This window comes from Sorex araneus, chromosome 2, assembly GCF_027595985.1.
Source record: "Sorex araneus isolate mSorAra2 chromosome 2, mSorAra2.pri, whole genome shotgun sequence".
Taxonomy (NCBI): domain Eukaryota; kingdom Metazoa; phylum Chordata; class Mammalia; order Eulipotyphla; family Soricidae; genus Sorex; species Sorex araneus.
In genome coordinates, this window is record NC_073303.1 from 75824656 (window position 1) to 75842196 (window position 17541).

General features: G+C 39.4%; 1 protein-coding gene across 1 annotated transcript in view; it reads left to right on the top strand.

Moving 5' to 3' along the window:
* The first annotated feature begins 14723 nt into the window (after window positions 1-14723).
* Window positions 14724-17541, top strand: part of TRPA1 (transient receptor potential cation channel subfamily A member 1) — a 53587-nt gene continuing 50769 nt past the window's right edge. Inside the window, exon 1 of the mRNA XM_004602574.2 lies at window positions 14724-14834. Within this exon, the coding sequence (XP_004602631.2) occupies window positions 14724-14834 (111 nt within the window). The remainder of the gene's footprint in view (window positions 14835-17541) is intronic.

Here is a 17541-nt window from a genome sequence, read left to right on the forward strand (position 1 = left end):
GGCATGACTTTTAGATCTCTTAGTCTGGAAATGTCTTGTTTAGCAAAGTGTGTTTATGAGCTCTTAAGGGGATAGATGGTCCTTGGGACCTTTTTTTGCTAGCATCCTATAAAAATGATAATTCAGTTTTTATTTTGTTTTCTGCATTGGTCTTCAGTTGTTTCCCATTTGATGAGGGAACTATTGCCATGACTTAATCCCTGTGACCACATAGATAAATGAAACCCAAACTTCACAATATCCACTATGCTATTGTAACTTTCAATTAGCAAATGTCATTCTCTACTTAAGTTTTTAAGCTTCTCATAGAATTTATAGTGAAAAAAATGCATAGCTTTTAACGAGAAAGTGTGAATAAATGTATGATCAAATATATTAAACAGCTGCATTTCTACATTGCCTGATATTTCAGATTGAAATGTTGAGTTTTAAATTTTAAGAGGCTTTTTCACTCTAAACAACAATTTTCTATCCAACAAATTTTCACTGTATCACTGTATCACTGTCATCCCTTTGTTCATCGATTTGCTTGAGCGAGCACCAGTAATGTCTCCATTTTGAGACTTGTTACTGTTTTTGGCATGTCAAATACACCATGGGTAGCTTGCCAGACTCTGCCGTGTGGGTGAGAGATACTCTCAGTAGCTTGCCAGGCTCTCCAAGAGGGGCGGGGGAATCAAACCCAGGTCGGCCTCGAGAAAGGCGAACACCCTACCGCTGTGCTATCGCTCCAACAAATTTTAGTTTTGCTAACTTTTCATAATATAATCCTTACCATTTAAAAATGATATGTTGAATATGAAATGCATATTATTAAAATTTTTATATTTCAATATTCTGAATAATAACAAAAGTGCACCTTTGTTTAGTATAAGGGTTTGAAAAAATAATTCTTTTAGACTTGCTTACCTTGAAAAAATTTTGTCATAAATTCCACATCACCATTCTTACTTAGAGCATAACTTCCTAGCAACTAGATAACTAAACTTTACAAAACATCAGTAAGCATTACAAACACTTCACCATCCATTTTTAAAATAATAATCACATGCATTATCGCATTTAATTTCACCAAAAAAGTGGCTTTGACGAAAGGCTTTCTGTTCAGGTTTGGAGCTCTAGTTGTTCTTGATCTGGTATGATATATATATATCAAAGCATAATGATACTTATTTTTTAACTTTGCCCAATATCAATACAATAAGCCTCAAAACTCTTATCTATAACTAAATTAATATTACATAGAATAATTATCAATCATAACAAATGTGATACTTTATTATTTTCAATGCTATCACAATAATCATTGTTAGTAAACAGGTTTGAATTATCAATTTAAGTTAACAAGGTCACCTATTAGATTTTAATTTTTATATTAGAAGACATTTTTTGGTCTCTGTTTTCTTCATTGTTTTGCAGTTTGCTTTAAGACTCTTTGAATTCATGTCTGAGGTTTTGGAAGACTCTTTATCCTATATATTTTCTGGACATATCTACTTTTTCCTTCCCTCTCCAGGAAATTATTTAGGTCTCTACTTTTCTTCATTCATCCTCAAATTATCCTCTAAGTTCTATAGTGATTATATTGCAGCTGTCTAATGAACACTTAAACCTGTATATTTCTACTGTCCAGTACAGAACTTCACCGTTTCCAAATTTATGATCACTTTGCTATTTTATAGATCCCATAATCCCTTCCTTTCTTCTCTTCTAGAGAGAGAAGAAAAACAAATAAGCATATAGGAAAAATGAATTTTATGTCCCACAAACCATGGGGAAATACTCATGGTTCTTCACTCTCTTTTCCTGTTTCTACAGAAGAACTTGTATTCTTTATTTCCTGAAACTCACCATTTAGTCTTGCATTTATGATCTGCACTTTGTTTTTCTTCTCTCCACAATTATATTGTTAGTAAGCCTGTTAGTATGCACGATGTTAGTATGCATTGCCAGTATTGTTCTGATCACTGTTACTTGACTAATAAAACATTATTTTTAAACTACAGAGAACTTTTTCTGCCTTACTTTCACCCTACCTATGGACCTGTAGAACCAGCAGAAGCAAACTTGCTTTCTCTTCCCCTGAAGAACTGCAATTCCCAATTCATTTCAGGCTATTTTGACAATCTGGCCACCATAGGCATCTATTTTCCTCTTCTCTGTCTCTGTACGCATGAATATAGCAACATGAAAAGTTAAGAGATGAAAGTGCGTAGCATAGACATTATTTAACTGGAGTCTTGGTTTTCAAAACATCACTCTAGAAAAGTTTCTGGCTGACTTAGAAAACCTGCATTGAATTTCACGATTGAAAGAACAACTCTGTCATTAAATATTATGCAAAGCAATTTGTTCATTACTCTCTAGAAATTTAAATCTCTTCCATCTGTAACTATGTTAGGCAAAGATATGGATTTTCCCTGCCATCTAAAATGAATATGAAAAGTTTATTTATTTTTATTCATTTATTTACTTATTTTTTGCATTTTGGGTCACACTGGCAATGCACAGGGGTTACTCCTGTCTTTGCACTCAGGAATTATTTCTGGCGGTGCTCAGGGGAACATATAAGGTGTTGGGAATCTAACCCAGGTCGGCTGCGTGAAAGGCAAACACCCTACCTGCTGTACTATGTTCCTGAAAAGTTTAATTAAAAGAATTAACTTGAAGTGAGGAAGCAATTATTGATAATTATATGGAAAGTGTTTGAGACTTTCCAGGCCCCCCAAAGTCACCTGTGAAATCATCCCAATGAGTCATAAAACCTAAAATAACACTAACATATAGGAAGACTAGGAACAGTGTAATAAAATACACAGTATGTATATGCTAGAAGTAATGTGTGTACAGGGTAGCTTCACCGACCAGGCTCAGGAAGCCACAGAGTACACAGGAAAACCGAGAATGATGATGATGATATGCAAAGCTGGTGGAATACAGAGCGATGAAGGTCGCCTATTAAGATCTCAGCATCTCAAACTCCATCAGGGCAGGTGTCTCATTAAAGTCTCCACTTTCCTCTGTCTTCCCACCTCAATGTCAACCAAAGGTCAGTGTTTGTGGCTCAATGTGGCAGGCTGTAGCATTGTCATTTACTTGTTAAAATAGATTATATGACAAAAATGGTGAGGGAATTGAGTTATCCAAGAGAAAATGAATAAATATGGCATATCATAAATTCTAGAACTTGTGGGTGAATGACAGTGTGGGTTAATACTTAGCCACCCATAGTTCTATGTCATGAAATTCTTTGTGACCACCCATGACATCCTACAAACCTGCCCCAAACTGCCATGTCCCTTCAAATTTTCTGCAATCATCACAGCACTAGGAGAGGTAGTCAGGATCTCATGCCAATGCTTCTGGCTCATTTTCTGCCTGACTTCAATTTGCAATGTTTACTATTGCTTTAGGTTTCAGATCCTTTCTCATAATTGATGACTGCTGCATTTATCCCTTTTTGGTCATGGAATGCCAAAACCTTTCGACATCATCTTTGTCAGCTGCCACCTGATGCTGAGATGCTGAATGGGGTTCCCAGGGAAGAAGTTGTCAGAACCTGCTTCACAGGGTGCCTCTGCCTTCAGAAGGCAAAATGCAAAGGGAATGCTCTGCCTTCAATTTTAATCTTTAAAAAAAAGCAGAAATTCATGTCTTAGTTCTTTAGTGGCAAAAACATGTATTAATGTAGGATTTTGTATAAGTCACGCATGAAGGAGGAACCCAGGTATGTGGGACCGAGGACTGAGACTTCCAAGCCTGCTCAGATTGGGACTGGGCCTCTTCTGCCCAGATCTCCCATTTTCCAGTAGCTAGGTGGTCACATCCACAAACTGCCCCCCGGTGCTGTGTAATCCCATCAACAGCCAACATCCAGAGACTATAAAAACCAAGCTCCTGGAAGCTCGTGGCTATGGGAGAGCCTGGCAAGCTCCCTGTGGCGTATTCATATGCCAAAACCAGTAACAATGATGGGTCTCATTCTCCTGACCCTGAAAGAACCTCCAATGTGGCACTGTTGGGAAGGACAAGTAAAGAGAGGCTTCTAAAATCTCAGGGCTAGGATGAATGGAGACATTACTGAGACCGCTCAAGAAAATTGATGATCAAGGGGATAATGATGATTTGTAGAAGCAAATTGGGATTTCACATCAGGTTCTAAAATTTATGATACACCATACTTATTCATTTTCTCTTGAATAATCAATTCCCTCATCCATTTTTATGTCATATAATCGATTTTAACAAGTAAATGACAATGCTACAGCTGTATATTTTTAATTTTCTTAGTAGTCTGTATATTTTTTGTGGAAGGATATAAGTTTTCCACAGAAGCTAGCTAATTCTTTTAAGGGTAGCTGTTACCTCATTTGATTTGTGGTATTGTACTGTAAAGAGACCAGGGTAGATGAACTAAGTTTAGAAGCAATAATGAAATAGATAATTCCTTTTTGAGTAACCAGAAATAGAATTTCAATTCCAATTTCAAATCTCAAATTATGAAAACTTCATGTGCACTAAGCATTTATATAATGCAGTCTAATAAAAAAGCATAATATTGACTTTAGTATGAACAGCTCCTTATATAATTACCTGGGACTATAAAAGCAGGTGCAACGTATTGATCATGCTTATAGCAACAGTTGTACTTGGATAACTATGCCTTGTGCATAGGCTGCTGATGCCTTGAATAAAAGTAAGTCTAATTTTTATTCAATAACTTTCATGTTGTTAAAGTAAAATGCATGCTTTATTCAGGTGGTAAGTCTGTCAAGTTTAGTGATATAAGAAATTACTGTAGTTATAATACTAACAAGTACAGACCTAAGATACCATCTTGGGTTTCAGCTGTAAATGATGCAGATTCTCATTTTATATTTTATGTTACCTGTTTTCAGTCTTAGCTAGCTCTGATTGTGATTTTGTTGAGATGAAAATGTTATAACTTTATTTTGCTTCTTACTCTCTTTGAATTTTTTGAGCTACAGTTATCAAACTCTATGGTTATCTAAAACTGTGGGACCTAAGACTTGGGAAGTTTGAAAGTTTTATTCTTTCCAGACTGGGATACATTCATATAGCCTTGAAGTAGTAAAATAGGAATATCCCTAATTATTACCCTAATTATTAAAGATTGACAGTTAACTACCAGTATTGCTTGTGTTGACTAGTTAAGATCAATTCAATGAAGTATGTTTATAAAATGTAAAATATCCTTTAATTTAAAAAGTCCTATATCTAATGAAGTTATTAGGTAAATATCAGAGGTGCTCAAAAAGAAAAGAGCTTTCTTTTGCATGTTTACTGCCAAGTCTAAAATTATCTGGGGATCAACTAAGTGTATAGAAGGTGAAGTCACTCCATAAAGATTCTATAAACAGCATGGGTTTTAGTAATACTGCTAGTATCAAAAATCTGTCACTGTTGAGATAGAGACAGGATCACCAAGTAAAGGGTTCTAGGAGGACCCACTCGGAATGGAAGATGCATGCTCAAAGTAGATTATAGACCAAACATGATGGCCACTTAATACCTCTATTGCAAATCACAATACCCAAAAGGAGAGAGAGAGCAAAAGGAAATGCCCTGCCACAGAAGCGGGGTGGGGTGGGGTGGGGGGATGGGGTGGGGTGGTGGGAGAGACCATTGGTGGTGAAAAATGGGCACTGGTGGGGGGATGGGTACTCGATCATTGTATGACTTAAACGCAAGCGTGAAAGTTTGTAAGTCTGTAACTGTACCTCACGGTGATTCACTAATAAAAAAAAAATCAATAAAAAAAATTAACATGCTGCATTCCCAGAAAAAAAAAACATTATTATGCTAACATGTTTAATGTCCTAAGTCTAATCAAATAAAGGAATCTTGAAATTAAAAAAAAAGAAAAAGAAATCTGTCACTATTAGTCATCCACTGACAAACATTTACAAATATTTTAAAATTTGACTGCTGCTTCATGTTAGTTAGAAATTAAAATTCCTAGGGCCGAAGAGATAGCACAGCTGGCAGGGCATTTGTCTTGCAAGCAGTTGACCTGGATCTGATCCCCAGAACCACATCTGTTCCCCTGAACCTTGCCAGGAGTGATCCCTGAGCGTAGAACAGGATTAAGCTCTGAGAACCACCAGATGTGTCCCAATAACCCCTCCACCCCCCAAAAAAAATTTTACTATAAATAAAGTGTATTTAAATCTTTTACTTAATTCTGAAAGTTGAAATATCACTGATTTTACAAATTTTACTCTGAGCATATTTTCTTTCTTTACTTAGGGGGCCCAACTTAATTAGTTTTTTTATATCTCACATTTTAAATAATGTTATCAGATTTATATCTTTATTAATTGTTCAAATAATCTCTGTAGCCCGCGGTTGCCTAGGGCCCTGGAACGGTGCTGGCTTGGATAGCACGAGCACAGCAGCTGGTCTTCTGAGCAGTAGCACGGGCAGAATCTATTTCAGATTTATCTGTAGCAGAGTTCACTAAGTTTCTATGATTTTCTGGTTTTAAAAGAGAGTGTTTACTGTACAGTTTACCACAGTACTTTGTGTGCGATTTTTCTCAGTATTTATCCATAACAGGCAGAATTTTCCTACTAGTATTTAGTTGTCCCCAAACTAACACATGGCCTGGTGAATAGCAAATTCTCACAGACATTAGCTTCTCTCCCCTTCTTCCCAGGCCCCATAATTTCTTTCTAATTAAGAAAGTATTTTATTGGACTGGGACCATGGTATAGTGAGTAAGGCATCTGCTTGCACGTGGTCAAGTTGGGGTTCGATTCACAGTATCATATAATACCACTATCACCACCAGGAGTGATCCCTGAGCCTAGAGCTAGGAGTATCTTCTGAGCATAGCCAGATGTGGCCAAAAAGGCATTTATAGCTAAATGTTATAGTTTAGTAACATGGTTATAGTAAATTAACACTTATGACCTTTATCTACAAAGTAATTGATCCCCAGCACGACCAAAATGCAAATATTTGAAGAAATACTATACAGTATTCCTCTTTCCATACAAAATGGCAGAAGCAATAGAACCTTTTAGCTGCATACAAAGTAGGAGAAACTATTTGGGTTATGAAAGTTGTATGAGCACATATATCTCCCGTTCTTACTAGCTAAAAAGCTGAAATATAGAAAAGGAATTTGTTGTTTGTGAATGGACCACACCCACTATGCTCAGGATTTACTTCTGGTTCTATGCTTAGGGATCACCCTAGCAGGGTCCGGGGACTATATGGGTATAGGAATTGAACCCAGGTTGGCCATATGTCATATGTCAGGCAAGTCCCTACCCACCTTACTATTGTTCTGGTTCCATGGCAAAGAATTTTTCAAAAAATAATATTAAGTCCAGGGGCAGGAGTGACAGTCCAGTAGGTAGAGCACTGACCTTGCTCACATCCAACCCAGGTTTAATCCCTAGCACCATATATGGTCCCCCAAGTCTGCCTGTAGTGATCCCTGTTCACAGAACCAGGAGCAAGCGCTGACAAACACTAGGTGTGGCCAAAAAGCCAAAATAGTAAAATTGAGTCAACCAAGGTAATAAAACAAAAATATAATAATTTCACCTTAGTTTATATAAATATCAAAAATTTTAGTATGATGTGAGACAGACAGGTATAAATCCCTAGCAAAAAAAATACAGAAAACACAAGTTAAATGTATGCAGAAGAATGTTGTAATGTGAAGAATGAGGGAATACTCAATGACATCAAGAACATAGATGTGTTCTCCACACGCTTGCTGCAGTGATTATTAGGTGGGAAGTCTAGTCAGCAGCTCCCCGAACTCTGATTTGTCTTAAACAACAACATGAGTGTGGCCCATTAGCTAAAACAACAGGACAATGAGATCCTAGAGGCAAAGCAATGCTCCACATAGGACGGAGGGCAAGCTAAGGCACATTGCCACTGTACAGTCTTCCACGGAAATCAGCCTTTTCCACAAAACCCAAAAATATACTGCAGAAGGGAAGAGGCAAGTGAATACATATATCAAACCCCCAAATGGCAGGCAAGGATTATTTAATGTTTAAGGATATCAGCATAAACACAAAGTTAAAATGAGGTTAACCAGACCTGCAATTGGGGCTAAAATTAAGTTAAATAGAAAATGGGATTATAAAAACATAGAGACTCAACCAGATTGTTTAAAAAAATCTTTGGAAATGAAAAAATACTTGATAGGAGGAGATTATGAGAAAAAAAACTAATCAGCTCGAAGACAAAGTTAAAGAATTTTCCCACAATATAATTTTAAAGAACAAATAAATAAAAAGGCATATTAGCATGAGCTAAGATGCAAGGAAAATGGATGAAAAGATTTTGATTTACACTCAGAAAACTTAAACTGAAAGAATATATGTGAAAATTTATGCATCTAGGAGCACATAGACTCTCAACATCAAATATAAATCCTTCTTTTGCCAATTGTGCTCCAAGGTACAGTCCTTATGCTGCTTTCTTCAACTCTTTCCCCTTTTTTTTTTTTTTTGCTTTTTGGGTCAAACACGGAGATGCACAGAGGTTACTCCTGGCTCTGCACTCATGAATTATCCCTGGCAATGCTCAGAGGAGCATAGGGGATGCTGGGAATCGAACCCGGGTCAGCTGTGTGCAAGGCATACTCCCTACTCGCTGTGCTATTGCTCCAGCCCCTCAACTCCTTTCTTAACCTCTTTTCCAACACACACAATTTGGATCCTTAGCTCCAAGCCTGGCTCAATATTTTAAAAATATACAACTCAATGAGTGGCTAGCCGTCTATCCAAAACACAGACAGACAACAACGCTGAAAACGTGAGATCTAAGCTGCAACCACTGGAACTTTGTAATGTGTCTGTCAAGTTGCCATGGGGAATGGGGGGTGGGGCAGGGGTTGGGAGGTAGAAATGGAATATGGGAACACTGGTGGAGGGACACTGACACTGGTGGTGAGATTGGTGTTGAAATAGTATATGCCTAAAACTCAACTATCAATAACTTTGCGAACCACAGCTTTATAATTAAATTTAATTTCTTAAAGTTAAAAATTATATAACCCAAGTATTGAATATAATAATGTGAATGGGAGATATTATAATGAGAACAAAGAGCAATAAAAACATACTCAAAGTATTACATGATAAATTTCTAACATAAATAATCATTAACTTTTGATGTTGGCAGATATCTTAAGTGAGGAATTACAAGAAGATGTTTTGTTTACTTTCTATTAGAAATAATGGGGGTCAAAGGGTACTGTTGTTATACTTAAATTGCTAGGAAAAATTACTGTCAAAAAGTTTGGCATCCACCTAAACAATTCTTAATATTTTTCAAGCTGACCTGTTTTACAAGTTCCAAAGGAAGTTCTTCATATTTAAAGGAAAGAAGATTGAATAGTGACTAATATCCAGGAGAAGAAATGAGAAGCACCGAATACGGTAAATCTTCTATAACATTATATGTAGTTATAATATAGGTATAAATCTATTATTTTAGGCAATAGAAGAAAAAGGAAATGGAAATAGATTAGATCAAAGTTATGATAATTTGTTGAAAATATTTATACAAATTATATTATAATAAATTCAAGAGGAACAGTCTAATCACTGCACTAACGAAATAACATTAGAAGAATTTACCAATGTATTTAATTGGAGGAACTGGAGTGATAGTTTAGCAGGTAGGGCATTTGCCTTGCATGCAGCAGACCTGGGTTCAATTCCTCTGTCCCTTTTGGAGAGGCTGGCAAGCTACTGAATGTATCCCACCCACACAGCAGAGCCTGGCAAGCTACCCGTGGCATACTGGGTGTGCCAAAAACAGTAACAAGTCTCACAATGGAGATGTTACTGGTTCCCGCTCAAGGAAATCGATGAACAAGGGGAAGACAGTGCTACATTCTTTTCAAATACACCTGGAAAACAAAATATCTGGGATGAACATATGCCAGTCATAAAGCTATCACTATCACTATCATCCCATTGTTCATCGATTGCTCAAGCGGGCACCAGTAATGTCTTCATTTGTCCCTGTCATGTGCCAGTACAGCTCAGTGGCATCTGCTCGCTCCAGGAACATGAAGAGCACGTTATTGTTGTTACTGTTACTGTTTTTGGCATATCAAATGCATCATGGGTAGCTTGCCAGGCTCTGCCGTGTAGTGGGATATCCTTGGTAGCCTGCCAGGCTCTCCAAGAGGGACGGAGGCTTTTGGGGAGTCCTCTAATTGTCCTTACGGGTAGTCCCAGTCTACCAAAGCAAGCTTTTGATCAACTGGCATGTTGTAATGATATGCACGCTGACAAACATGCACTGCCTGCATCTCTGGGCAGCACCTGGGACATCTGTGGCCTCGGGTTGATCTCCTTGAGGTTGATGGAGTGCGCCCAGAGGTTGTTGAGCAACTGGCAGAGCAGAATCCCCTCATGGAGGGTCTGTGTTAGGCCAAACACCCACACCGAGACCCATGTCACCCGGTGGCCGGCAGGTAATGCCCTGTAGTGGATGAGCCACTGCGTGCACTGCCACCATGACTCCATGCTCAATGTTGCGGTGCTGCAACTCGGTCCCTCTGTGCCCCGCCAACGCCACTTAATTCGAATCTTACAAAACAGCCAGCGATGTCCAGCAGGTGTCACACACAGACTTCCCTGTCTGGAGTGTTGAGCCTCATGCTGTCTAAATTGAGAAGGTGAGCCAGGTTTGGGAGACCGTGAGGGATCTGGGTGGTGTTGCACCATCTTAGCTCTTGCATTAAAACAATTTTTAATAATTTTCTATATAAAGTTAGATGAGGGGCTGGAGTGATAGCACAGCGGGTAGGGTGTTTGCCTTGCACGCGGCGGCCGACCCGGGTTCGAATCCCAGCATCCCATATGGTCCCCTGAGCACCGCCAGGAGTAATTCCTGAGTGTAGAACCAGGAGTGACCTCTGTGCATCGCCGGGTGTGACCCAAAAAGAAAAAAAAAAAAGTTAGATGAATTGAAATTGTGCATAATATGCTATCTGACCACAACCAGATTGAATTGAAAATCAATTGGAAATATTTGGGAAAATCTGACATAACTTAGAAGTAAAGCAGTATATATCTATTAGAATAAGTAAAAGAAATTGAAATAGGGGCTGGACGATGGTGCTCAGAAGCACTTGCCTTGAGTATAGGAGACCTTGAGTTCCTACCCCAGAACTGCAAATTACACTAATACTAGCATGTAACAGTGTAATACTAATATAAAAATACCATAATACTAATATAAGATAGTAGTATCTATTACACTAATACCACCATAATGCTGACAATAGAACAGCACTGAACAGCAATAAAAGGAAATTACTGATATGTAAGGTGGATTAATTTATTATGTATTACGCTGAGTAAAAGAAGACAGATGCTAAAGATTATATAGTACATGACTCAGCGTATCTAAAATTTCTAAAAAAGTAGAAAAAATTGTACCAACATAAAACAAATCATAGTTGCTTAGTTTTTGAGGGTAGACGAGGAATTGATTTAGGAGCTATGCAAATATTTTCAAAATTTCTGTCATAGTTATAAAGTGTGTAAATGTGGTATTGGTAGTATTTTTTTAAAGTTTAAGAGTGATGATATGGTATGTTTGCAAAGCATAAATTTTGTGGTATTTTTAAAGGATGTAACACAAATTTTCTGTCCCTTAGTGGGTTCTTTGTGTACCTTTGTATATTACTGACATAAAACACATTAGGTAACCAAACTTTTACTTTCAGTTACAGTTATGTTTAATTAATGATTTTTAAAGAAACATTTATGATTTTGTTTGGAACAGACAGAAATATATTCCAGAAACAAAATAAATGTCTAATAAATCGTATTTGTTATAAAATGTTACTGAATTGGTATATAAATATAACTATATTCTCTATGAGCATTTAAATAAAAGTCTTATTCTTTTTCTGAAATTCCTATGTAGTATAAAAATAAATAATCATCTTCTGGTATTTTTATAAAAGTTTATTTTTTCTAATAATGATTTCTATTATTGAGTTTAATATTGGCATATTATACTGTAATTCATTGTCATCTTTCAATAATTCAATTTCGGAGGAAATAAGATCCTGATTATAAATGGCTAACTATAAGCTGTAGAGATAGTCCAGGAACTGAGGCATTTGCCTCGCACATGACTGAATCAGGTTTCCCCAGCACGACACATGGTCCCTGAGCACTGTCAGGAGTGATCCCTGAGCACAGAGCCTATGATCCAGTTCCCATCTACATCATGCATTGTAAAACCAGGATTTGCAGTAACTTTAAAAAGGAAATATAAGACATATAAGAAAAGAATGTAACTATGTATCTAAAATACTGATGGGAATTCTGTGAAGCTTTATGAAAATACTATTTGAAAAAATGCTTGAAAGTCCAGAAAGATTAAAGAAAAATTGAAATCATACTTAAATAACACTTTGCTTTCATAACATAAAGTGGGGGGGCAGTCAGATCTGTGATGCCAGCCATGTATATTTTTCAGTGCTAAATTAGAAGAGGACAAATAAAAGAGGATTATGTGATTAGAGCAATAAAAATGGATGCAGAGAAATAAAAAGGAAAAAAGAGAGAAAGAAATGGTTATTGAAACAATGTTATCTAAAATACCATTCTAAAGAGACCCTCTGAGGACAGCTGGAGCCAGGGAACATTACAAAGTGGGACCATGACCTTATGTGACCCTCCTCCACTGCCTTCTCTAACGCTGAAATTCCCAGATTTCTCTTCCCAGGTCAACACTGCCAACTTTGTGCTTGCAGCCTGGCCTGCCCTTTGCCCTTTGCTAAATGACCCCTTTCAGCCCATTTCCTTATTGCTGTTATCAGTGAACCTTTTCTGCTAAGTGTTAAGTGAAAAGCAATTGAAATAAATAATCAGCAACAATAGAAAAACCAAAAAAAGTCTTAATTTTCTAAGAGGCATGTCCCTTGCAAAAGGAGGTCTTGATACAGGTAAAATGCCAGGCCAACAGCAATGACTTAAAGAGACCCTCTTTCCCCATCCCTGGGATTCTTTACTTTTTCCCCCCAAACATATTACCTACTTCAACAAAATACCTACAAGGCATGCAGCTGACCCCTGTCCTGTAGTCCTTGAATAAAATGATAAAACGGTAGAGGCAATGGCTGGATGCTGTGTGCTTCATCACTCTTTCAGCAGGTCACAGGTAGGGGTTGACATCTGGTGGCAATTTCTCTATTGTCCTTCTGGGGAATTCTTGGCTAGGGAAGGGATTCAGAGCTACCTTCCCCACGTACTGGAAGACTTTGGAGGCATACTGCCATAGTTCTCAGTATCCTCATCACCACTCTTCATCATCTAGAATCCAGCTCCAATCTCAAGTTGGGCAGTTCACAAATTTTTACTCTGCGTCAGCTTTCTGTCACATCCTAAGGTCAGTGGCTTGAAGAAAGCAAATGAATAAGACAATTGCATAGAGATTGTTCAATGGACAGACAATGTTGAGCTCACTCTTGTAAAAAGCGTCCAACTTTTGGAAGGAAGATTGTTGCTGTCTGATACTGTCTTTTGAACCCAGGGGCAACAACTGTGAAACCGGTGAAAGCTGTTTTGGCTTTTCCAATAGAGTGCTCCAGAATGTAACACCTAGGCGGTTGATCAATAAATGCAGTGCTGGCCCATGAAGATACTAACATAACCAGGTCGTGGTATTTTATTTAACCTAGTTCTCCTTTTATAGGTCACTGAAACTTCAACCGCGATAGGGATTGACCGATCAGTGCATTTATCCACTGGAAATGGGACAGGACCTTGGTCTAGTTGTCAAACCCTCAGAGGACTTTAACCATGCCATGTTCCCTTGTTTTTTTCTGGAAAGAGACTGTTTTCCCTTAAAAAGAAAAATAAACCAAATAAAAGAGTCTTTTAATCGGGGCTGGAGCGGGTAGGATAGCACAGCGGGTAGGGTATTTGCCTTGCACGCGGCAGACCCAGGTTCGATTCCCAACATCCCATATGGTTCCCGGGGCACCACCAGGGAACCAATTCCTGAGTGCAGAGCCAGGAGTAACCCCTGTACATCGTCGCCGGGTGTGACCCAAAAAGCAAAAAAAAAAAAAAAAAAAAAAGAGGCTTTTAAAAACAGACACGGCAACTCCAGACAGATCCAGTGGTTTAAAACTGGGGGGAAAAAATAGTAAAAAAATTAAAATATCATGGCAACCTACTTCATATACTTCATATCTGCCCCTATCCCTTCTCCTCCCTTCACTCCCGTCACCCCCTCCCCTTTATGCCCCTTCCCTCCTGGGAATCAGTCAGGAGACTGGCTTCTTAGGGTTTTTCGTATAAAAGATTCCATACTCGCTGCCTGCAGCCAAATCTAACCTGGGTCCAGGTTGTGGAGCGACTGCCGGGACAGGTCCCGGGTCCCCAGTGCAGGGGTCAGCGGGGGCAGAGCTCTGCACCACCCCCGCCCGCGTGGACACGAGTTCTGCGTGCCCGCCGCCTCCTCCGCGCGCCCCTCCTGCTTGCCGCGCTACAAGTAGCCCTAGGCTAGACCACTCCTTCTAGAAGTTCTCCCCGCTTTCCCAGGAAGCGCGCAGCGAGCTCTGGGGGCTGCCGCCGCAGAGGCTGGGCTGCAGGCGGACCCCGCGCCCCAGCGCCCCGCGCTCTCTCGTCCCAGGTGTCTACGCACGCGGGGAGCCGCTGTGGCAGGTGGCGTCCGGGGTGGGGTCAATGAGGCGCAGCCTCAGGAAGATGCTACGCCCCGGCGACAAGAAGAAGTCCCAGAGCGTTGACTACCAGGGCGTGGAGGACGACATGGACGACTCCAAGGACTCCCTGAAGGTATCCGGGGGCGATGGGCGCGGGCGGAAGGGGCTCGGGAATCTGGGCGGGGGTCGGCTCTGCATCCTTTTTTCCCTTTTTTCACTCCTGGTCCTCCTGGCGCGCAGCCCCGGGACGCAAGGACGCGAAGCCTCACCGAGGGGACGGCTGCTGCCTTAGAGGACCGTGCGCGCATCTTGGGGTGCAGGATTCTTGCCCCCTACAACACAGAGAAACTGCTTTGCGCCCCCCCCCCCCCCCACAAAACCTGTCCTGGGTCGGAGGAGAGTCATTGAAAAGAGTGCCTCGGGGCACTTGGCAGGACCACTCGAGTGCCCCAAATCAGGGCTGTTTGGCAACATACAGTGTTCCGCTGACCCTTTTGGAAGATTTTATTTAGAATCCAATAGTTTAATGACTGTGGGATTGGGGTGGGTCCCCCAGATTCGTGGGAAACCTTCTTGTGAGACAGAATTTCACCCCATGTAACAGGTCTAGCCTGTTACAAGAACTCCCTGGACTGGAGAGTTTGTCCAGGGAGTCAGGGCGATAGGAGAGGTGGTGAATGGACAGGCACAGCCTTTGATGGTCTTTAGGTGATGTTTGGGACCCCAAGGGCTATGATAAGGTCTCACTCCGTTTTTTAAGCAGTTCCTGGGACCTTTTGGCCCCAAACGCAGCACTACCTGCCGCCACCGCCTGATGGCGCAGCCAGAGCCAAACGCCGCCAGGTTCACAGGGGACAGGGCACTAAATTCTTGGGATTGAGGAAGAGGGTATCTTTTTCAATGTTCAAATGTTTTTTAATTCGGCCTTCCAAACTCCCACTACAGATCCTTTTCCACAGATGAGCAATTCTTTATGTATTTTTCCAGAGGAAAAATGCTTGTGCAAACACATGAATGTTCATCGATCATTTTTATTTACAATCGTAGGATGCCATAGAGATTTACGTTGTGATTTAATCTCGAGGATGGGTTAGAAAGCTTTTCAAATCAGCACCTGGCGTTCTACTGCGGTCTTTGGGGGCATATATTTGGCTTTCTCGTATAGAAGTTCATCCTGATTTATTTAATCTGTTCTGCTTCTGATGGGCATTTAGGATATATTCAGTTTCATTTCGTCATTATACTCACAATTGTCTGTGAGTGTAGATGCAGCTTTACTGATTTATAGACTGTTGGTACTTTTGCGGGTATTTCTTTTTTTTTTTTTTTGCTTTTTGGGTCACACCTGGCAACGCACAGGGGTTACTCCCGGCCCATGCACCCAGGAATTACTCCTGGCGGTGCTCAGGGGACCATATGGGATGCTGGGAATCGAACCCGGGTCAGCTGCATGCAAGGCAAACACCCTACCCGCTGTGCTATTGCTCCAGCCCCTAGCGGGTATTTCTGATTGTTAAATCCCATCCCTAGCTGAATCAAGAGGGATGTGGATTTTAATTTGGATAGATGTGACTACATATTCCCTTTCATTCATAATTCCTTTCCAATTCACAATTTCATGAATTGATAGCTAATCGGTCACTTGTATGAACAACGATTGTGTAGAGAATCACACAAACCAACAAACCAGACCTTCCTAGGCACTTCCAAGAGGCATCACATTCATGTTGAATATCCTCCTTAGTACTGGTGTGTTAATCATGGTATTTTGACTGAACCCAGATAATTTAGGTCATGAGGGTAACTCATTAATATCAAAACAGGAAAAAAATTTAACCTTGAAAATCAACCAGAATATTATGTTTTTTAGTTACAGATATGTTTTGTTTTCTAGAGGCTTGGTGAAGCTTTTTTTTTTCAAATTGAATCCCCAAGAAACATAGTTACAAAATTTTTCAAGATTGGGTTTAGGTCATATGATATTCCAACACCCATCCCTTCTGGTGAGGCATTTGTACAGTAAGAAATCTCATTTATTTTTCTTCAGACATTTGCACAATTTTCTTTACTCATAGTGACTAAACTAGTACTACTATTTTTGCTATTTAGGTCTTTAGAAGCTGCAGCAGAACTGACAAGTGAAGAGATTTGTATATTTATATGATATACATGTATAATGTTTTAGCTGCAGAAATTTCAGATAATTTCTGTAGAAATCTAAGAGGTGAGACTAATTAGAGCCAATAGATAATCACTGCAGAGCTACAGGGTCTAAAGATTTTATGATTGAAAATGTTTGATATACACATATAAACATGCACACACACACAACCACACACACACACACATATTCTCAGAGTCAAAGGATTTAAAATGAGAGATATAGAGGGGAAAAAACCCTCTGTGTGATGCCTGTTGCCTTTTCCGATGACTTTATTTCAAGTTAATACTTTAACATTGACTTTTCATTTGTTATAATCTCTCACCTTAATTTCCCTCTTCTGTGACCCAATACAGTTTAATGTATTTAATCAAAGCAATTCAAATAAATGTGTTTGATATCTCTCTTATAGCTAGAAATAGTTTTTTTACAGGTCTAGTGTTTTTCAAAGTTAGTATGCAATTTAGTTTCAGAAAAAGGCATCCTGTGAATGTGGATTAGAAAATATATTAAGAGGCTCATTTGTTTGAGAATGCTAGAAAAATAACTCGTTACAGGTTTGATGATATTTTTCTGGATCTTCCATTTACATCCGAAGTTCCAAAGTACACACCCCTAGAGTCACCTCTCCTACTCACCTCCTCTGCTAGTGAGTAGAACACGCCAACTCCCCTCAACC